Source organism: Pygoscelis adeliae, unplaced genomic scaffold (genome assembly GCF_000699105.1).
Source record: "Pygoscelis adeliae isolate BGI_AS28 unplaced genomic scaffold, ASM69910v1 Scaffold10, whole genome shotgun sequence".
NCBI classification, from domain to species: Eukaryota; Metazoa; Chordata; class Aves; order Sphenisciformes; family Spheniscidae; genus Pygoscelis; species Pygoscelis adeliae.
Window position 1 is genome coordinate 6,614,235 of NW_008824053.1, and position 15,238 is coordinate 6,629,472.

General features: G+C 40.3%; 1 protein-coding gene across 1 annotated transcript in view; it reads left to right on the forward strand.

The window, feature by feature from the left end:
• The first annotated feature begins 1,508 nt into the window (after positions 1-1,508).
• COL24A1 (collagen, type XXIV, alpha 1) overlaps positions 1,509-15,238 on the forward strand; it is a 195,088-nt gene continuing 181,358 nt past the window's right edge. Inside the window, exon 1 of the mRNA XM_009333887.1 lies at positions 1,509-1,538. Coding sequence (XP_009332162.1) covers positions 1,509-1,538 — 30 coding nt within the window. The remainder of the gene's footprint in view (positions 1,539-15,238) is intronic.

The following is a 15,238-nucleotide window of genomic DNA, read 5'->3' on the forward strand; positions in this document are numbered from 1 at the left end:
GAATCTAGTCCATGACTGGTTTTTAAAAGGCCGTCATGGAAAATTGTACACTTTTCATTGATAAATGACACAAAGATGTACAGTAACTTGATTTCAGCCTATCTTTTGCTATCCAGGAAATTAGGGTTTTTTTTTCCCCTATGTCATTTGCAAGCAATAGATCTGGAATTATTAAAGTTGCTGACAGCTTCAGGTACCTCTTTACCTCTGAATGTCTACAAACGATAAATTTAAGGTAGGTCAAAGTATAGGTGACTTGATTTAGCTTATAAAATTAGAAATTTGTATTTTTTTCAGCTCAACCCATCATTTTCAAGTTAAACATTGGAACAGGCTGCCCAGGGAAGTGGTTGAGTCACCATCCCTGGAAGTATTTAAAAGGCGGGTAGATGAGGCGCTTAGGGACATGGTTTAGTGGGCATGGTGTTGTTGGGTTGATGGTTGGACTCGATGATCTTGGAGGTCTCTTCCAACCTTTAATGATTCTATGATTCTATGATTTCCATTGTATTAATCTAGACTTTCTTTCCTTTTCTTTATATTTAAGGACTGGAATATACATTCTCGATCTCTGAAGTCTTAGAAATCTCTTAAAGATGAAGACAGCATTTTCCAAATGATGGTGATGTTTTTATGGCTCTCCATTACTGATTTCCCTCCCCCCCCCCCCCCCCCCCCCACCCTAATAGGGCTACTAGTCACAAAGATCACTTATTTTTTCTCATTTGCATTTGGGAACTGGTGTTAGATGATCATGTTATTTCCATTTTACATTTTGTTAGCTCATTTAGAGACAGGAATTGCTGTGAATTTTAATAAAAGAATGAAATTATTTTTCTAACTACCTAAGGATTTGCCATTTACTCTAGATTGCTGTTTATATTTTTCGTAACTGTAAAATCAGCTAACGTAGTTCTTGCCTTGTTCATTTTACAACATAAAGCCATGTGTCATGCTGCACAATTCTTGGATACAGCTATACTGAATTGACTGTATTTTGGGATTCTAATCTTTTTCTTTAAAGCAATTTGTTTTTACTGTCTGCATCACATAGCAAAGTGACACTCAATTTTCTAGGAAGAAACAGACTCCTTATGCTTGCTTTCCTGGGAGTTTTCATCTCTAGACGATTTTAGAAGCCCTTGATCATGATACTGTTAACCAACACCTCACCTCTCAGCCTTTTTTCAAATGAGATTTTGATTTAGCATTTCCCCCCACAAATGCTTAATGTACTGCTGCAGTTTTCAAATACAGACAGCCAGATGAAACGTCTTACTGCTGCAAGTATGTACAGAAAAACTATCAAAACAACAGTTACTGGTCTGTACCGTACATGCTTTGTGATTATGTTTTTCAGTCTTGTCGTGTTCATTCACAGGACCATTAGCAAGCAGGAAGGTTTCTCTTCTGCTGCTCAGAACGTCCTTGGCCGGAAAAGTGGTAGAAATCAGAGACTCTGTGTAGAAGTTTGACCATGCTTTCAATGATGAGCTCACCCAGTAAAGATGCAGGATGAAGCTCTCGTAGCCATAGAGGTAGGTCTTGCCAGTATGAAAAACAGGCTCTATTTAAAAAAAATAACAGAATAACAGTTAAGCTGGCTAAGAACAGAAGAGTAACAAGATTAAAACACGAGTATTCTCTATCCCACCGTATTTAGAAGATTTCCTAGTACGAAGACACCTTTACCATAGACTTACTGAGGTACGTAGTCAGATGTTACGCGTTGTATGTGTTGTAGAATTTTACGGTTTTGCTAAGATTTTGTGGTAATTTTTCACAAAAGCTGACTCAGTATAATCCAAGGTACACAAGAGAGCCCACGGCTGAACTGGTGTTCTTTTTGTAAATTAAATCAAAGCCACCTACAATGTTACTATTTTCTCCCAATATCTGTAGCCAGTGGATTTTCATATTCAGTCAGAATTTCAGAGCTTTAATTAGGTTCAATTGTAAGCATGTAGAGTCCTGAAATTGGCAGACCTTAAAGAGTTGACCTCAACTCCCTACTCCTGCAATTCTTTGTCTGTGATAAAATGGACAGTAACACATCAGTGCCTCGTTTCTTGCTGGTTTTGAGAAAGAAAGGACTTGAAGTAGAAGATCATTATCTTATCATATGCTTTAGATTTGTTAATGTACGGGAACGCAGAATTTAAAGCAGAAGCATAAGTCTTAGGGCTACTTGGGGCCCTACCCCCTTTAATGCTGTCTGCCAAGTAGTCTATTATTAGTGGCTTAAGGTTTGTTGAAGAACTTTATCTGTTTCCTATCTATGGCACAAAACCTGCTGTAAATCCTATTGTAAGATGGAGTCTTTCCAGTAAGAGAAGAGAAACTCAGTAATTTCTCTCTGGATACCTGCCTCAAGGGATATCTTCATAGCAGAGACATAGCAATCATTGAGCTCCATACAGATGACTCCTCAGTCGAGTGTGATAGGTTACTAGCACAAGATTTCTTTTGACTAGCCTTTTATCTATTTAACGGTGAATGAAATCAACACTTGGATTTCTGTGAAAAGTTTAAGGAGGGACTGTTACCATGCAGCTCAAAATGTCCCATGCTAGAAATGTGTCCAGCATCCTGCCTTGGAAAAAGAGCCAGATTGTAGACTTTTTGTGACAAAATCACATTGTCGGGGATTTTCCTCCAGGAGAAGTGACCTGGCTTCCTCCGCTGACGAGCTGTTTAGCAGCGTAACATCTGTGTGCAGCCCTTACTGTGCTGGGAGGTCTAGAGCTGGCCAGCACAAACAGGGATCAAAGCAGGGCCCAATAGGAAAGGGTTGTGTGGGGTGTGAAGGAGATGCAGTGATTTCATACAGATTTCTTTTTGCTTTTGAACAAAAGCTTCCTGTGGATTGTTTTAAGGCTGACATAGCCGAAGCATGTTCCTTAAGGCCAGAGAAGTGAGAGCACTATGTTGATGTCCGCTGGTGAGGAATTTAAGCAGTCAAACACATGAATTTATTGCAGTCACGCAGGTCACCCTGATACACATTTGGGTTCAGAATATTTTCTTGTGTGTTTATGGCTGAACAGTAATCATATAGCAGCTGTCACTCAGTAGTAAAGCTTCCAAACGTTTGAAGGTGGAGTGTGTTTTATATTGCCATCCACGTGTATCTGCACCTTTCACTCAGGATTCTTCATGTAATGCTGTTGGCTTGCAACCTTTGGATAAGCCTTTTAGAGCTATGAACAGTCCAAAGGAATATCATCCTAGTGACATGTAAATCATTCCCACTCAGAGAAATCTAGTGTCTTTAAAATGCTGGTTTTATTGAGAACAATAATGTTTCCAGGAAGTAACTGACTTATAAACAGGGCTTTTTTGTTTGAGCGTTTGACAGACTGGATCAAATACCTGATTAACGTATCATGTTACTTTTATGGCAGATTAATCTACTTCATTTAAAAATGATAGGGAAAAGGATGTTTTTATGTGTAGACATTCTGCTGCAATCTTGCATTTCATTGCCTGTAAAACTGTACCTTCCAATTTATTGACAATGTAAGCATTCCATATGCTACTCCTCCTTTCGGTGGTACTACTAACAATTGAAACCAAGTCTTACTGGTTAAGCTTTGCTTGCTTTTCATCCAAGTCAATCTTTCAAAAAACCTTTGATAACATCTAATTTCCAGAGCAGCTGTTACACATCCAATAACCATCTCCAGATCTCCCATCAATGTTTCAGGCATGCCGAGCCCTTGTTCATTATCACCGTGACCACATTCCTATTCTTAGCAAAGATTCTCCTTTGCAGAGCAGCACCCTACTCTGCTGTGGCAGCAGTCCACTTACTAATTTACAACTCCACCCACTAAATGCCACTGTGAATTATAAACTACCAAAGTAAACCATGTATTTTTAACAGCCGCAATTTTACCATCATGCCTGTTTATAAAAGTCAAAGACATTTTTGCATTGCAAAAATGCTAAGTTGGCATTTCAGGTTATTCTCAGGACATTGGCTGTTCCTCTGCAGTAAGTTTTCCTCCTCCTCTCTCCTCTTGAGAGAATCAATACATTAATATGCTGCAAAACGCAAACTGTTTTGTACCAACATTTCATTCTTTTTCTAGAGGAAAAAGTCCTAAGAAATCTGCAGGAAGAGGCCAGCCTAGGAGGTTTCAAGTCTTTGTGCAAATCCTTTGCCAGAATGCAGGCAGAACTTTCCTGTTTCTGTCCTAGGCTTTATTTCCAATTTATCTCTGATTTTTTTTACCATACAGTAGAATATTAGGTACTGTGTTTTATGAACCACATAAACCATGGTAATGACATCAATGTTTACATGCTGCTGTTTAGGGTGGGTTTTTTTTAATTAGGCTGTGTTGTAACAGATGACATTTGAACTGAAGTGGAATTTGCTGTAGCAAATTTCACCCACAGTCTGGTAGTCATTTATGTGAACTTAGCTTGAAGCACACAAGTAACCCCTGGGAAACAGTCAGTGACTCAGAAGCCAAATTTTTTTCTTACAGATTACTTTGTAGAGACAAACAATATACTTCATGGGTTGCCATATTTGATAATGATTTGATAATCAATATGATTATATTATGTAAAACATAAAATCCACCTCATGTCTGCAGTACCCTATCAAAGCTGTGAAGTACGCGGAGTCATAAGTAGTGCCAGTTTATTTTTTTTTAAGTGACAAGGCTGGGTAAATGTTTAAAACAAGCAAGTACTGCAAGCGTGTCATATAAGGTTTTAAATAGTCTGTTACTCTTCTACCTTTGGTGCTCATTGTCTGCCCACAATGTAGACTACTTTAATTTTGCAAAACAGTGAAATGTCAGACAAATAGTATCATAATAAAACTTCAGAACCTGCCAAGCTATGATAAAGGATCAGATCTTTGTCTATAATACTCTTGAAAATCATCAAACAGTGCTACTGAGAAAGCTCGCTTGGAGGCCTGGTTGAGAGTTGTTACAGGCAAAGTCATCTAGGATTGATTCTTCAGTAGCTTCTGGCCTCCATCTTTTTATGAACCCCCAGAGCTTGAGTATGGTTTTGGAAAGTAAGGATGGTCGCTCTGCAAGAGGTTCAAGGATCAGACGATCCTGGAGTTCGCCAAGAGAGCATCTCTGTAGGTGGCAACCTGCTGCTAGTGGGTTGATAGGAACAATCAAGAGAGAAGAGATTGCCTTTAAATAATATACAATTAGGTGCTTGCATTTCTCTGGAATTAAGTGGAAGCTGAATGATCTGGTTTATCCTGTAAGAATTTTAACTCTAAATATGTTTTAAACATCCAGTTTATTTCCATTTCAAATAATTCTCCTACTTCTATTAAGTCTTGCTTTAGTAAGATGATGGTTTAGGAGAAATTTCAGGTGGATATTTCTGAAGAGATATAATCGTATAGTGTCTCTATAGAGAAAAATGAAGTTCAAGTTCTATAAATGGAGAGTTCAAATATTGTTCTGACATTTACTGATGACATTCCAACTGGTAGTAATTCAATGCAGTTATACTCAAGCACTGACATATTTTCGCTAGCATGTGTGATGTGGAAATAGACATTTAAATACTTCTTTGCCTACTTGTATTTCATGGGAGATTTCTTCAGGCAGAAGCATTCAGAGGTGGTAGTCTCGCCGATTTCTCTTTCAGTGAGCACATATGATAATGGAAGGGAAGTGTGGTTGTCTTCTACTGACATGTTTCTAGTAGACCCATCATCCCAAGATCTGAAATAAAACAAGCTCCCTAGAATGAAATAAATGCCAGTAACAGAAACAAAAACTCCATGCTGTTGTTTTGCAGAAGACATCCTTTGAATCCTGCTAGGTACTGCTTGTTGATAGCATTCTTGGCATGGTTCCACTCCTGAACTTAGCGTGCTTAAGCAACACTCACATCTGCTGGGGGTACTGGGAACAATGATATCAACTGCAGTTCATGTTTTTTATAAAATACTGCTTGCTAGGATTCAGCTCTTCTGGCTTTGGTTACCAAGCTAACATCTGGAAACAGGATGCCTTTATGATTTTTATACAATAAGTCTTGTTTCTTTCTACCAGCCTAATCACTTCTCAGTTCTTGGCATCATATCTAGCTTTGAACGCTGAATATCAAGAATTTCCTTTCCCTTCTGTCTTCTTGCTATATTTAATGAACTAAAATTCTGTGTTAAAATAGGAACTTTGCTCCGTCCAATTGTGTCCCCTTTGGAGTACTTTTCAGATCGCATAATGGAAAAATAGTGTCCCTTTCTGTGAAGCTGTCTTTTGTGATGGTACTTTATTTGAACAGTCAAACAAAGTATGAAAACTTCAAGTGCCCAAGCACCCAGGTTTTCACAAGCCCTCTGAGCATCCTTTGTCATTGTGCCTTTTGGCAAACTCACATTACTTGATCTAGCCACTCTCCACAGTTTCTAAAGGACGCCTTGATGATTTAGTTGTCCTTTCTTAGAACAACATTGAAACCCTTGAAGTGAGTTCCTTCCTTCAAACTTTTTTCCAGGCAGGAACAAACACATTTTTTAATAAATTTCTAAAACCTATTTTGGAAGTCAGATCAGAGTTACATTAGAAATACCTTTGCACATGTTGGAGGCTAATGCCCAAGTTCTCTATTCACTGCAGCTGCAGCAGTCCAAGTGAAGATGTAATTTAGCCCCAAGACTTGTTGCTCATTTCCATTTTGTCTTTGCTTTCCGTCTTGTTATTTACATTAGCTGTGGAAGTTTCAGAAACTCCGGATGATGTACTTCCCAGGGATTATACGACTCTACAGTGAAGACTTTGTTTTGAATAGCCATTTCACTTTCCTCACAAATGGCACATTTCAGTGACAGCTGTAATTTGGCCAATCAAGTACTGGAAACAAGACAGTGACGCCAAAAAGATCTCAGTGTGAACTCAGTAATTATTCTCTGGTGCTAATTTTTTCTGTTTGCCTCTAGCACAAGTAGCCCAAATCTTACAGGAAGACTACAACAGCAGCTGCCCTCCCCAACAGATTCTCTACGAATCTCCTTACTTATTCAAGACCATCTTAAATTTGCTGTTTTTTCCTTTTTTGGCTACAACTTACGTTTTAAAATCTTATAGTTATTAGTCTCACAGTATCATTTACATAAATAGGGGAAAAGTGTATTTTACTGTAACTGTTACCTCCTGGATAAATATTGGTTTATAGTAGTGAACCGCATACTTCATTTGGCATGTCAGACTTCACTTCCCAAAGCATGAAGAGATGCATTTAAGAACTGTACACATGGATGAATTATTTAAAGGTATGTCCAACATCGCCAGATTTGATTCCAGATTTTAGTGTTTTAACATCTACTTTGGTCTGGGATGATATAAATTGAGTGGTTCCAACAGGAGATCATAATGAAGACTCATATACACTTGCAAAGTTGTGTGAAAGAGCATATGGATTACAGAAATCCTTCCAAGGTGAATGCCCAAGCAGTTTGTTTTGGATGGATGGCTGGATGTGGGATGGATAGTTTTAGGTACAACGTCTGACTGTGCTGTCAAGTTGCTCCAAGAATGAGATTATGTCTTTTATGATTGTCGTGGTTTAACCTCAGTCGGCAACTAAGCACCACGCAGTCTTGGTTTCCCTGCCGAAACCAGGACAATGATAGATGAGGCCTCTGGTGGGGCATGTGAGATGCGATCAGACTTCCTGAATTATCTTACTTTTGTATGTATTTGATTAGCCATTTCAGAAGCTTAAGTTCTTGAATCTGAAAATCTGGAATTAATTATCCTTGCTTAACGTTTATCACACTAGAACGGATTAATCATCCTTTGAAATAGATTGTTTCCATACCGATACATTACTCAAGATTAACTTAGACTTATCAAAATTTTATTAACTAAAAATCCGTAGGCCATTAATAAAGGCTTTCTGGGTCAGTACCAGTCTTGGACGTTTCCTTCAAAGCAGTGAACTGCTCTCAGTAAACTGCTCTGTTTATTCTGCTTCTGCGATGGCTTTTGGTGGTGGTCTGTTTGCTCACGGAAGGTGCTCCTGACCACTGCTAGCAGAGAGCATGTTTCCAGTGCTCAGAGAGGAAGGCACACGTGGTGGTAATTCACAGTCCCACGCTTGTATGAGAAATGTGTGGACACGTAACGTATTTCAGGCGTGCACACAAAACATAAAAAAAAAAAAGGGTTTTGTGAGCAAAGTGAGAGTGTGAATGTTTGTGGTTGCAGCTATTGTGCCCTCATTTCAAAATACGCTCCTTTTGTCTGGCACACCCGCTATTCCTAGCTAAATGAAATAATACCCTCATGCAGAAATATCTTAGAACGCTTGGTTTTATTCCTCTACTTCCCCTCCCTTCCTCCTTTAAAAATAGTGTTTGTGCACAGTTTCATGGGAAAAGAAACTCTCAAATTTGTGAGCTTCAGTATCTTTACTTGGAGGTTGTACACAACTTTTTCCACACATCCTCAGACATGCTATTGTTCTTAGTTGAGAAGAAACGTAAGTAAGTTTTAATTCACATGATGTGTTATATTAAATGAAGCAACACCTGCTCCTATGCTCAGTCTCTATCTAACTAATTTTTTGATATTCTAATAGTACCTGTTACAGTCAACGGCCAGGGTTTTATTAAAACTCCATAGGAGTTTTGCCAGTGACATCAACACGGCCAGGACTTTGTCATATACTTTTCTACTCACTGTACCTGAAGTAAAAGCTTGTAGCTGGTTTCTGAAGCTGGGATTTTTGTTTTATTCGGAACTATAGAGAATTGTGGACCGATTCAACCTGGCCATAAAAAAATGCAGCACCTTTTTAGTCGGTAATCCTGTTCCAGATCGTTAGCTTGCCCACTTGAAAAATATCTGTATTAAGTGCTCACGGAGCCCATAGGACAAAAATAACCTCCACGCGTTAAGCCACTTAAATCTGTTGAACGTGATAAATTATTTTACCCAACATAATTCAACGTTTCGATTTGGCAATTTCAGTGACATATTGCACCACATATCATGTTTCTTAAATATGTCCCTAATGATGTAAAATTCATGGGGTAAGGCACCTGGTAACCATCTGACAGTGTCAAGGCATTTGATATTAATTTTAGAGCTCTTACTATTCCACTGTGTAAAACTTAGTATTACCGTCTTCATATTTGATGTGCATATGAGCTGGCAAATGCAAAATTTATATTTGGACTGCACACCTGTCTGCGGGTGACTGTTGACTATGGCCATATTTTTGAAATGAGAAACAACAGACAATGTTCTCATGAACGCCTCTCAGAAGAACATATTGCTGACAGCTGTTTTATTCGCTAGGTACTAAAACATTAAAAGAAGCTATATTTAGATTCCTTTAAATAAATAATCAGGGGTTTTGTAGGTCTTAACATAACCTTAAAGTCTGTGAAACCAAATGATAAGTTGGGGTTGACTCTCTGGAGCATCTGCTCAAGAAAAAGGATGTTGAATAGACTTTCAATTATATTGACCTCATTAGCTGAAACCCTTCTTCTTAATGAGCATATTGATCTTACAAAAGAAAGGAGATAATGATTGAAATTGGTAAAATTAAATGAAAATTCTACTCACGCACCGAACAGTAAAACTTTACGTAAGGCACCCAGGAAATCCCAGGCTCACAGCCCATACCCTGGAAGAAATTACCTTTTTGTTATTCTACTTCATTCTTCCTGAATACTCACTGTATATCAGACGTTGCTCATTTGCCTCCATTTGCTTTGAGACAATCTATGCTTCATATGTTGGACAAAGAAACTCTTGTACAGCTGTGCTCGCAAGGGAACAGGCCCCGGTTTTAGCAAAATTGCATCTAGTGCATCTTTCAACGTTAGCAGCTCAGGCATGTGCCGTCTCCTGTGTCTTTCCTAGCAGGGCATCACATAGACTATAATAATTGGAAAAAATGAGACTACAGTATTGCAAAAAGAAGAAAAGAAAATCCTGCAGAGGACCATGCGCCCACTTGTCAGACTACTGAAGTAGGTCCAGTAAGAGTGCTGGTGAGAGGCATGAATATTCATTTTCTTGGTGAGCTCTCTTTCACCCTTGAGAAACTGTCCTGCCCCACCAAAGACATCCTCTAAGCCCCAGGCACAGCCAGTCACGGTGAGCGAAAAAAGCCAAGTCTTCCTGCCTTGAGGATGAAGAAGAGCTGGAACCATCTGAGCAACCCTTTGCTCTTACTTGGCACGGGATATTCTGTCCCTTGCATCACTGGCGGTGGCTGGGAGGAAGTTTTCCCCAGGGAAGGACGGTTTGCTTGAATCTGAAAGGCTGCTTTGCCTTCCGCACAATTTCAAGTAGACTTTCAGAGCTGGAGAGCTTGTGAACTGGAGAAAACCAGACAAAGTGGACGTTTCTCTCTGCTGTTTTTTCAGTGACAAGGAGTTCACTGCAGTCAGTAAGGCCAAGAATCAGTCCTCAAGAATAAATACCAAGCACCTGGCTGAACACAGAACCTTGGTTTCTTCCTTCCCATCCCCAAACAACCCCAAATTCTGAGGCATTTTTACATTCTCCAAACAGGCGTATGATAGGAGCTCAGTGGGCATGCAGGCGCACGCTCACAAGATCCAGTTTGAACCTTGGAAAATGTTGGTATAACTTTTTTTTAAAAACCAATTTGTTACGCAATACAACCTTGTGAACGGTTTCTGTGATCTTTTCAGCTGTGTGCTAGCGTCAGCAGCTCTCTTTAAAATGTACCTCTTGTTGTCCCAGACTAGAAATACAGCAGACTAGGAATGAAGCTAAATCCCTGTGGCTGCTTGTTTGTTACTCTCATGCCTAAACATCTTATTTGTTGTGGATTTGCTTGTTACAGCCACCATCGCTTTCTAGACAGCTCTACAGTCTGCCTCTTCCACAGTCGTTGCTCTTAGAGAAATATTTGCAGGTGCAGAATAATTTGAAAGGTGTTAATAGTGTGTATTCACAGTAGGAATAATGCAAATAACCAACTTTGCCGTAGAGGTATGACAGCAAAATACCTCCAAAGGGAAGTTGTTTGATTCAATTTCAGGAAAGCATTTATTATGTCTTTGGTCTGCATACTTCTCATTTTTCTGCACAATATAAGGGTTTACATTGTTGTGATACTTATCATGGTTTATGCAGGAATATTCCTGGTAGTATTGTTTTAGTACCAGCACTGGAAATGGGGGAGGAAATGAAATGAAGCACAGTATTATTTCTGTCTTTTATTTGCATGAACTCTCAAATCAAGTTGATTCTGTTCAAATTTCTAAAACATAGTTGCCCTCCTATGGGTATCACGGTTAAGCTCTCTAGGCTGCTGTATCATAGCACTATGGCACTATAATGAAATTAATTGTAGTGCCAAATTATTAATAAGGTGTGATAATAGTGGTACCAAAAATGGCCATAACAATTCTTAGGTGTGAAAAGTTTGGCAGCTGTAAGATCCATGGAAAGTTCTCAGGGCAAATGGAAGAAAGCTTGATTATTCTCCATTCTGCATTACGCTATGTATCAATACCTTGTCTATAGTAAGTTAAAGCTGATTCAGGCTAGATGTGATTTATGTCATATTCATTTATGCCAGGTGTTCACTTAAAGAAATTGTTTGCTTAATATCAACAAGTGGTTCCTGTAGACCTCCTTTAACCATCGTATGCAATTATGTATATTTTCATACGTATATCCAGAGCTCATTTGTGCTTCCCAACATAAAACAAAGAATGCATTGATGTGAAAAAAATGCTCCCAAGAAGCCCAGAGAATCCAGCTATATTAAGCAGTTCCCAGAGAAGGTGCAGGCTCTCCGTTTATGATTGGTATTCAAAGCAAGTGCTCATATACGTGTCATATTTTTAAGAGCTTTTACACATTTCCTGCTACAAAACTTGCAGGTATTTTCACCAGCACCTAATTTTTGAAGATACCTGAGAGCAACGAAGAATATAATTTTACCCCAAATTCATCGGAAATGAAATATAGTCCCGACCAGTTCCTTATTATCTATTCTTTTCTCTCAGATCTCGGAGTCTGAGGAGCGTGACAGCAGGACCTCAAGCCATGGAGGGTTTCTGCACTCAGAGTGAGCGGCTGCCTCACCTCTGGTTCCGTACCGCTGCTTTGGCTTGTTCACGAATCCCTGGCTCCCGTCTGCAGGCAGCCTTTGGAGAGGTGTTTGACTGGAAATAGAGTCAAGAGTGGGCTTTTGCTGCTACACCCGATCAGTGTAGCGGTACATCCTTGGTCCTTTGACAGTCAGCTGGGGACAGCTGCATATTAGATGAAACTTCCACCTTTTTAAATGTTCCCAATGTCTTGCTTCTTATTTTGTTTCTAGCACTCCATAGTAAAATGCTGATTCTTATTCCCACAGTGGTCCTAGGTAAGCCTAAACATTTTCGTGACTATATGCGATTACCATACTTGCTGTTTTTATTTATGGATGCACTCTTGCAGGAATTATCATAACCAATAACCATATCTGACTGAATCATAGATATTTAATCCAGTGATGACAACCAATTTCTGTCTAGTGTTAGCTTTGAACTTCTGTCAGTCTATAAAACACAATGAAACGTTTGTGATCTCATTCTGGTGGGGAAAAATGCCAGATCAAAAGAAACTTTTATGTTTCCTTCATTTTATTATTCACAGTTTTAATTCTATAGGCTGTGGTCCACCAGATGAAGATGCTTAATTAACAGTTAGTGAGCTGTGTTGATTTCAGTGAAATCATTAAAGAACTTACTTCAAAGATGCCAGATGGATTATGTTTACAGCTAAATTAGCACCCTTGATCTATTTTTAAATTAGGATCCTTAAAAATATATATGTACATTTGCAAGAGGGAGATAAGAATAGGCTGTGATAAAATTAAAAGGAATGACAGTGAAGTGTACCGCCGCACTGCGCTTTAAGCCGAGCATCGCCGACTCCATTTTACTAGAGTAAAGGTGCCCTCCCCTGCCTACCGATTGTGTTCGGTGATACTTGAAATAAAAGTATTACATTAATTTTATCATATTCCACTGACCTATGTAATAAAAAGACTTTGGTCCATAAATAAATATTTACCTCTCGTGGTGCAGAGGACACTGGCACAGCCTGGGCTCCCGTCCGCGGCGCCGGCGAGGCAGCAGAGACCCTGCAGATCATTTGCACGGGATTTTTAGCAGCCCTCCGGCCGGCGATGGTGCCAGTGCCGCACAGCGCTGACCAAGACGATACCCGGCGGTGAAGCAGGCAAGGGTGAGGGGCAGCCGCCTTGGAGCTGGGCCGTGTCCCAGGAGCCAGCGCAGGGGGAGGGAAGGGGACGGCAGAGCCCCAGGGTGAGGCTACACACTGCCAGGCACCGAGGAGAAACCAGTGCTCCCAGCGCTGGAGTGAGGACAGACCTGCGCCGTTCCAGTATAACCACAGTTACACTCAGGTGGGACCTTTCCCTTTTTCCAGCCCATGGTTATCCTTTTAGCAAGGCTGAAATGTGAGAGAAATAAACATAAACTTCACACCCGGAGGTAGTTTCTACTATACATATTCTTTTGTCACAGGACAAAGAAAAGGGACCACGCAAAGGACTTTGAGACAATCTTTTTCTTGTTTTTATCTTTTGTTTTGCATTTTTGTGTTGACCTAAACCCACCAATACATCTTTCATTTTTGATTAGCTCACAAACATTGCTCTCAAGAACACCAGGAGGAAAAAAAAATTATTTCTTTTACAATAAGGCAAAGCCCTGCACCGCCTGGAAAAGTGAAAACTCTGGACAATGTCAGTCCAAACAGTCTCCCATTTCTTTCTGAATGAGAATGGTACAGAGGAAGCAGGCTCTGCACAAAGACACGCATTAACAGCAATGGTAAGTCCAGCAGAAGTGTAAGCAGAAAAATCAAACCGAGCGTTGTTAGTCTGGCCATTGCAAGTGCCACTTCTTTGCTTGCTGGATGATAGATCATCGTCAGGTACAGTGGGAAGACAGTAGAAGCTGTGTAGAAACACTTGCCATCAAGTATCGGATCAACGCTCACTGTGGAGGTAGCCTGAAGAACCACTTTAGAAAAATACCAGAAAATTTCCGTGTTTATTTGTTCTGAATTGTATGTCTAATTTACTCACTGTTGGCTTTTCAAAGCTAATTGCTGGCTGTCGTGGTTTAACCTCAGCCGGCAACCAAGCACCACACAGCCGCTCGCTCACTCCCCCCTCCAGTGGGATGGGTGAGAGAATCGGAAGGGTAAAAGTGAGAAAACTCGTGGGTTGAGATAAGGACAGTTTAATAGGGAAAGCAAAAGCCGCGCACGCAAGCAAAGCAAACCAAGGAATTCATTCACCCCTTCCCATCGGCAGGCAGGTGTTCAGCCATCTCCAGGAGAGCAGGGCTCCATCACGCCTAACGGTGACTTGGGAAGACAAACGCCACCACTCTGAACGTCCCCCCCTTCCTTCCTCTTCCCCCAGTTTCTATACTGAGCATGACGTCACACGGTATGGAATGTCCCTTTGGCCAGTTGGGGTCAGCTGTCCTGGCTGTGCCCCCTCCCAGCTTCTTGTGCACCTCCAGCCTTCTCAGCCGGTAGAGCATGGGGAGCTGAAAAGTCCTTGGCTAGTGTAAGCACTACCTAGCAACAACTCCAACATCGGTGTGTTATCAACATTATTCTCATCCTAAATCCAAAACACAGCACTGTACCAGCTACTAGGAAGGAAATTAACTCTATTCCTGCCGAAACAAGGACATTGGCCCTGTTATTCGCTCCAGTGAACCAAAGGCTCAGCTTCCCTCTTATTCACATATGATTTAAAAAAAATCCTGCTGGATTATTATTAAAAATTCAACTGGTGTAAAAACTAGGAGTCATGCAGTTCCCACAGTTACTTATGCTGCATGGATACCACTTGATAATGCATTAACTAATAGACAGGGCCAGTAAAAATACACCTCTGTCAGTAAAGGAAAAGCCTCTCCTTCTCGGACACAAGAAGGATTTTGAAGTATTTGCTGTATCACAGGAGTGAAATCTCATTCAGAAATGCAAGAAAAGCAGTTCCTTGGTCAATCTGACATTCCAGCCATTTCGGATCTTCTCTTCCCTGTGCCTTTGTGGCTTACTCCCTGATTTTCCACTGTATGCTGAAATACCGACGCTCAGTCCCTTCAAGGAGGACAGGAAAAACGTAAAACCCTTCTGTGGCGGCCGACAGTTTCAGCCCTTCACTTCAAACTATTTATCACAATTTATGCTGACTAATTTACTAC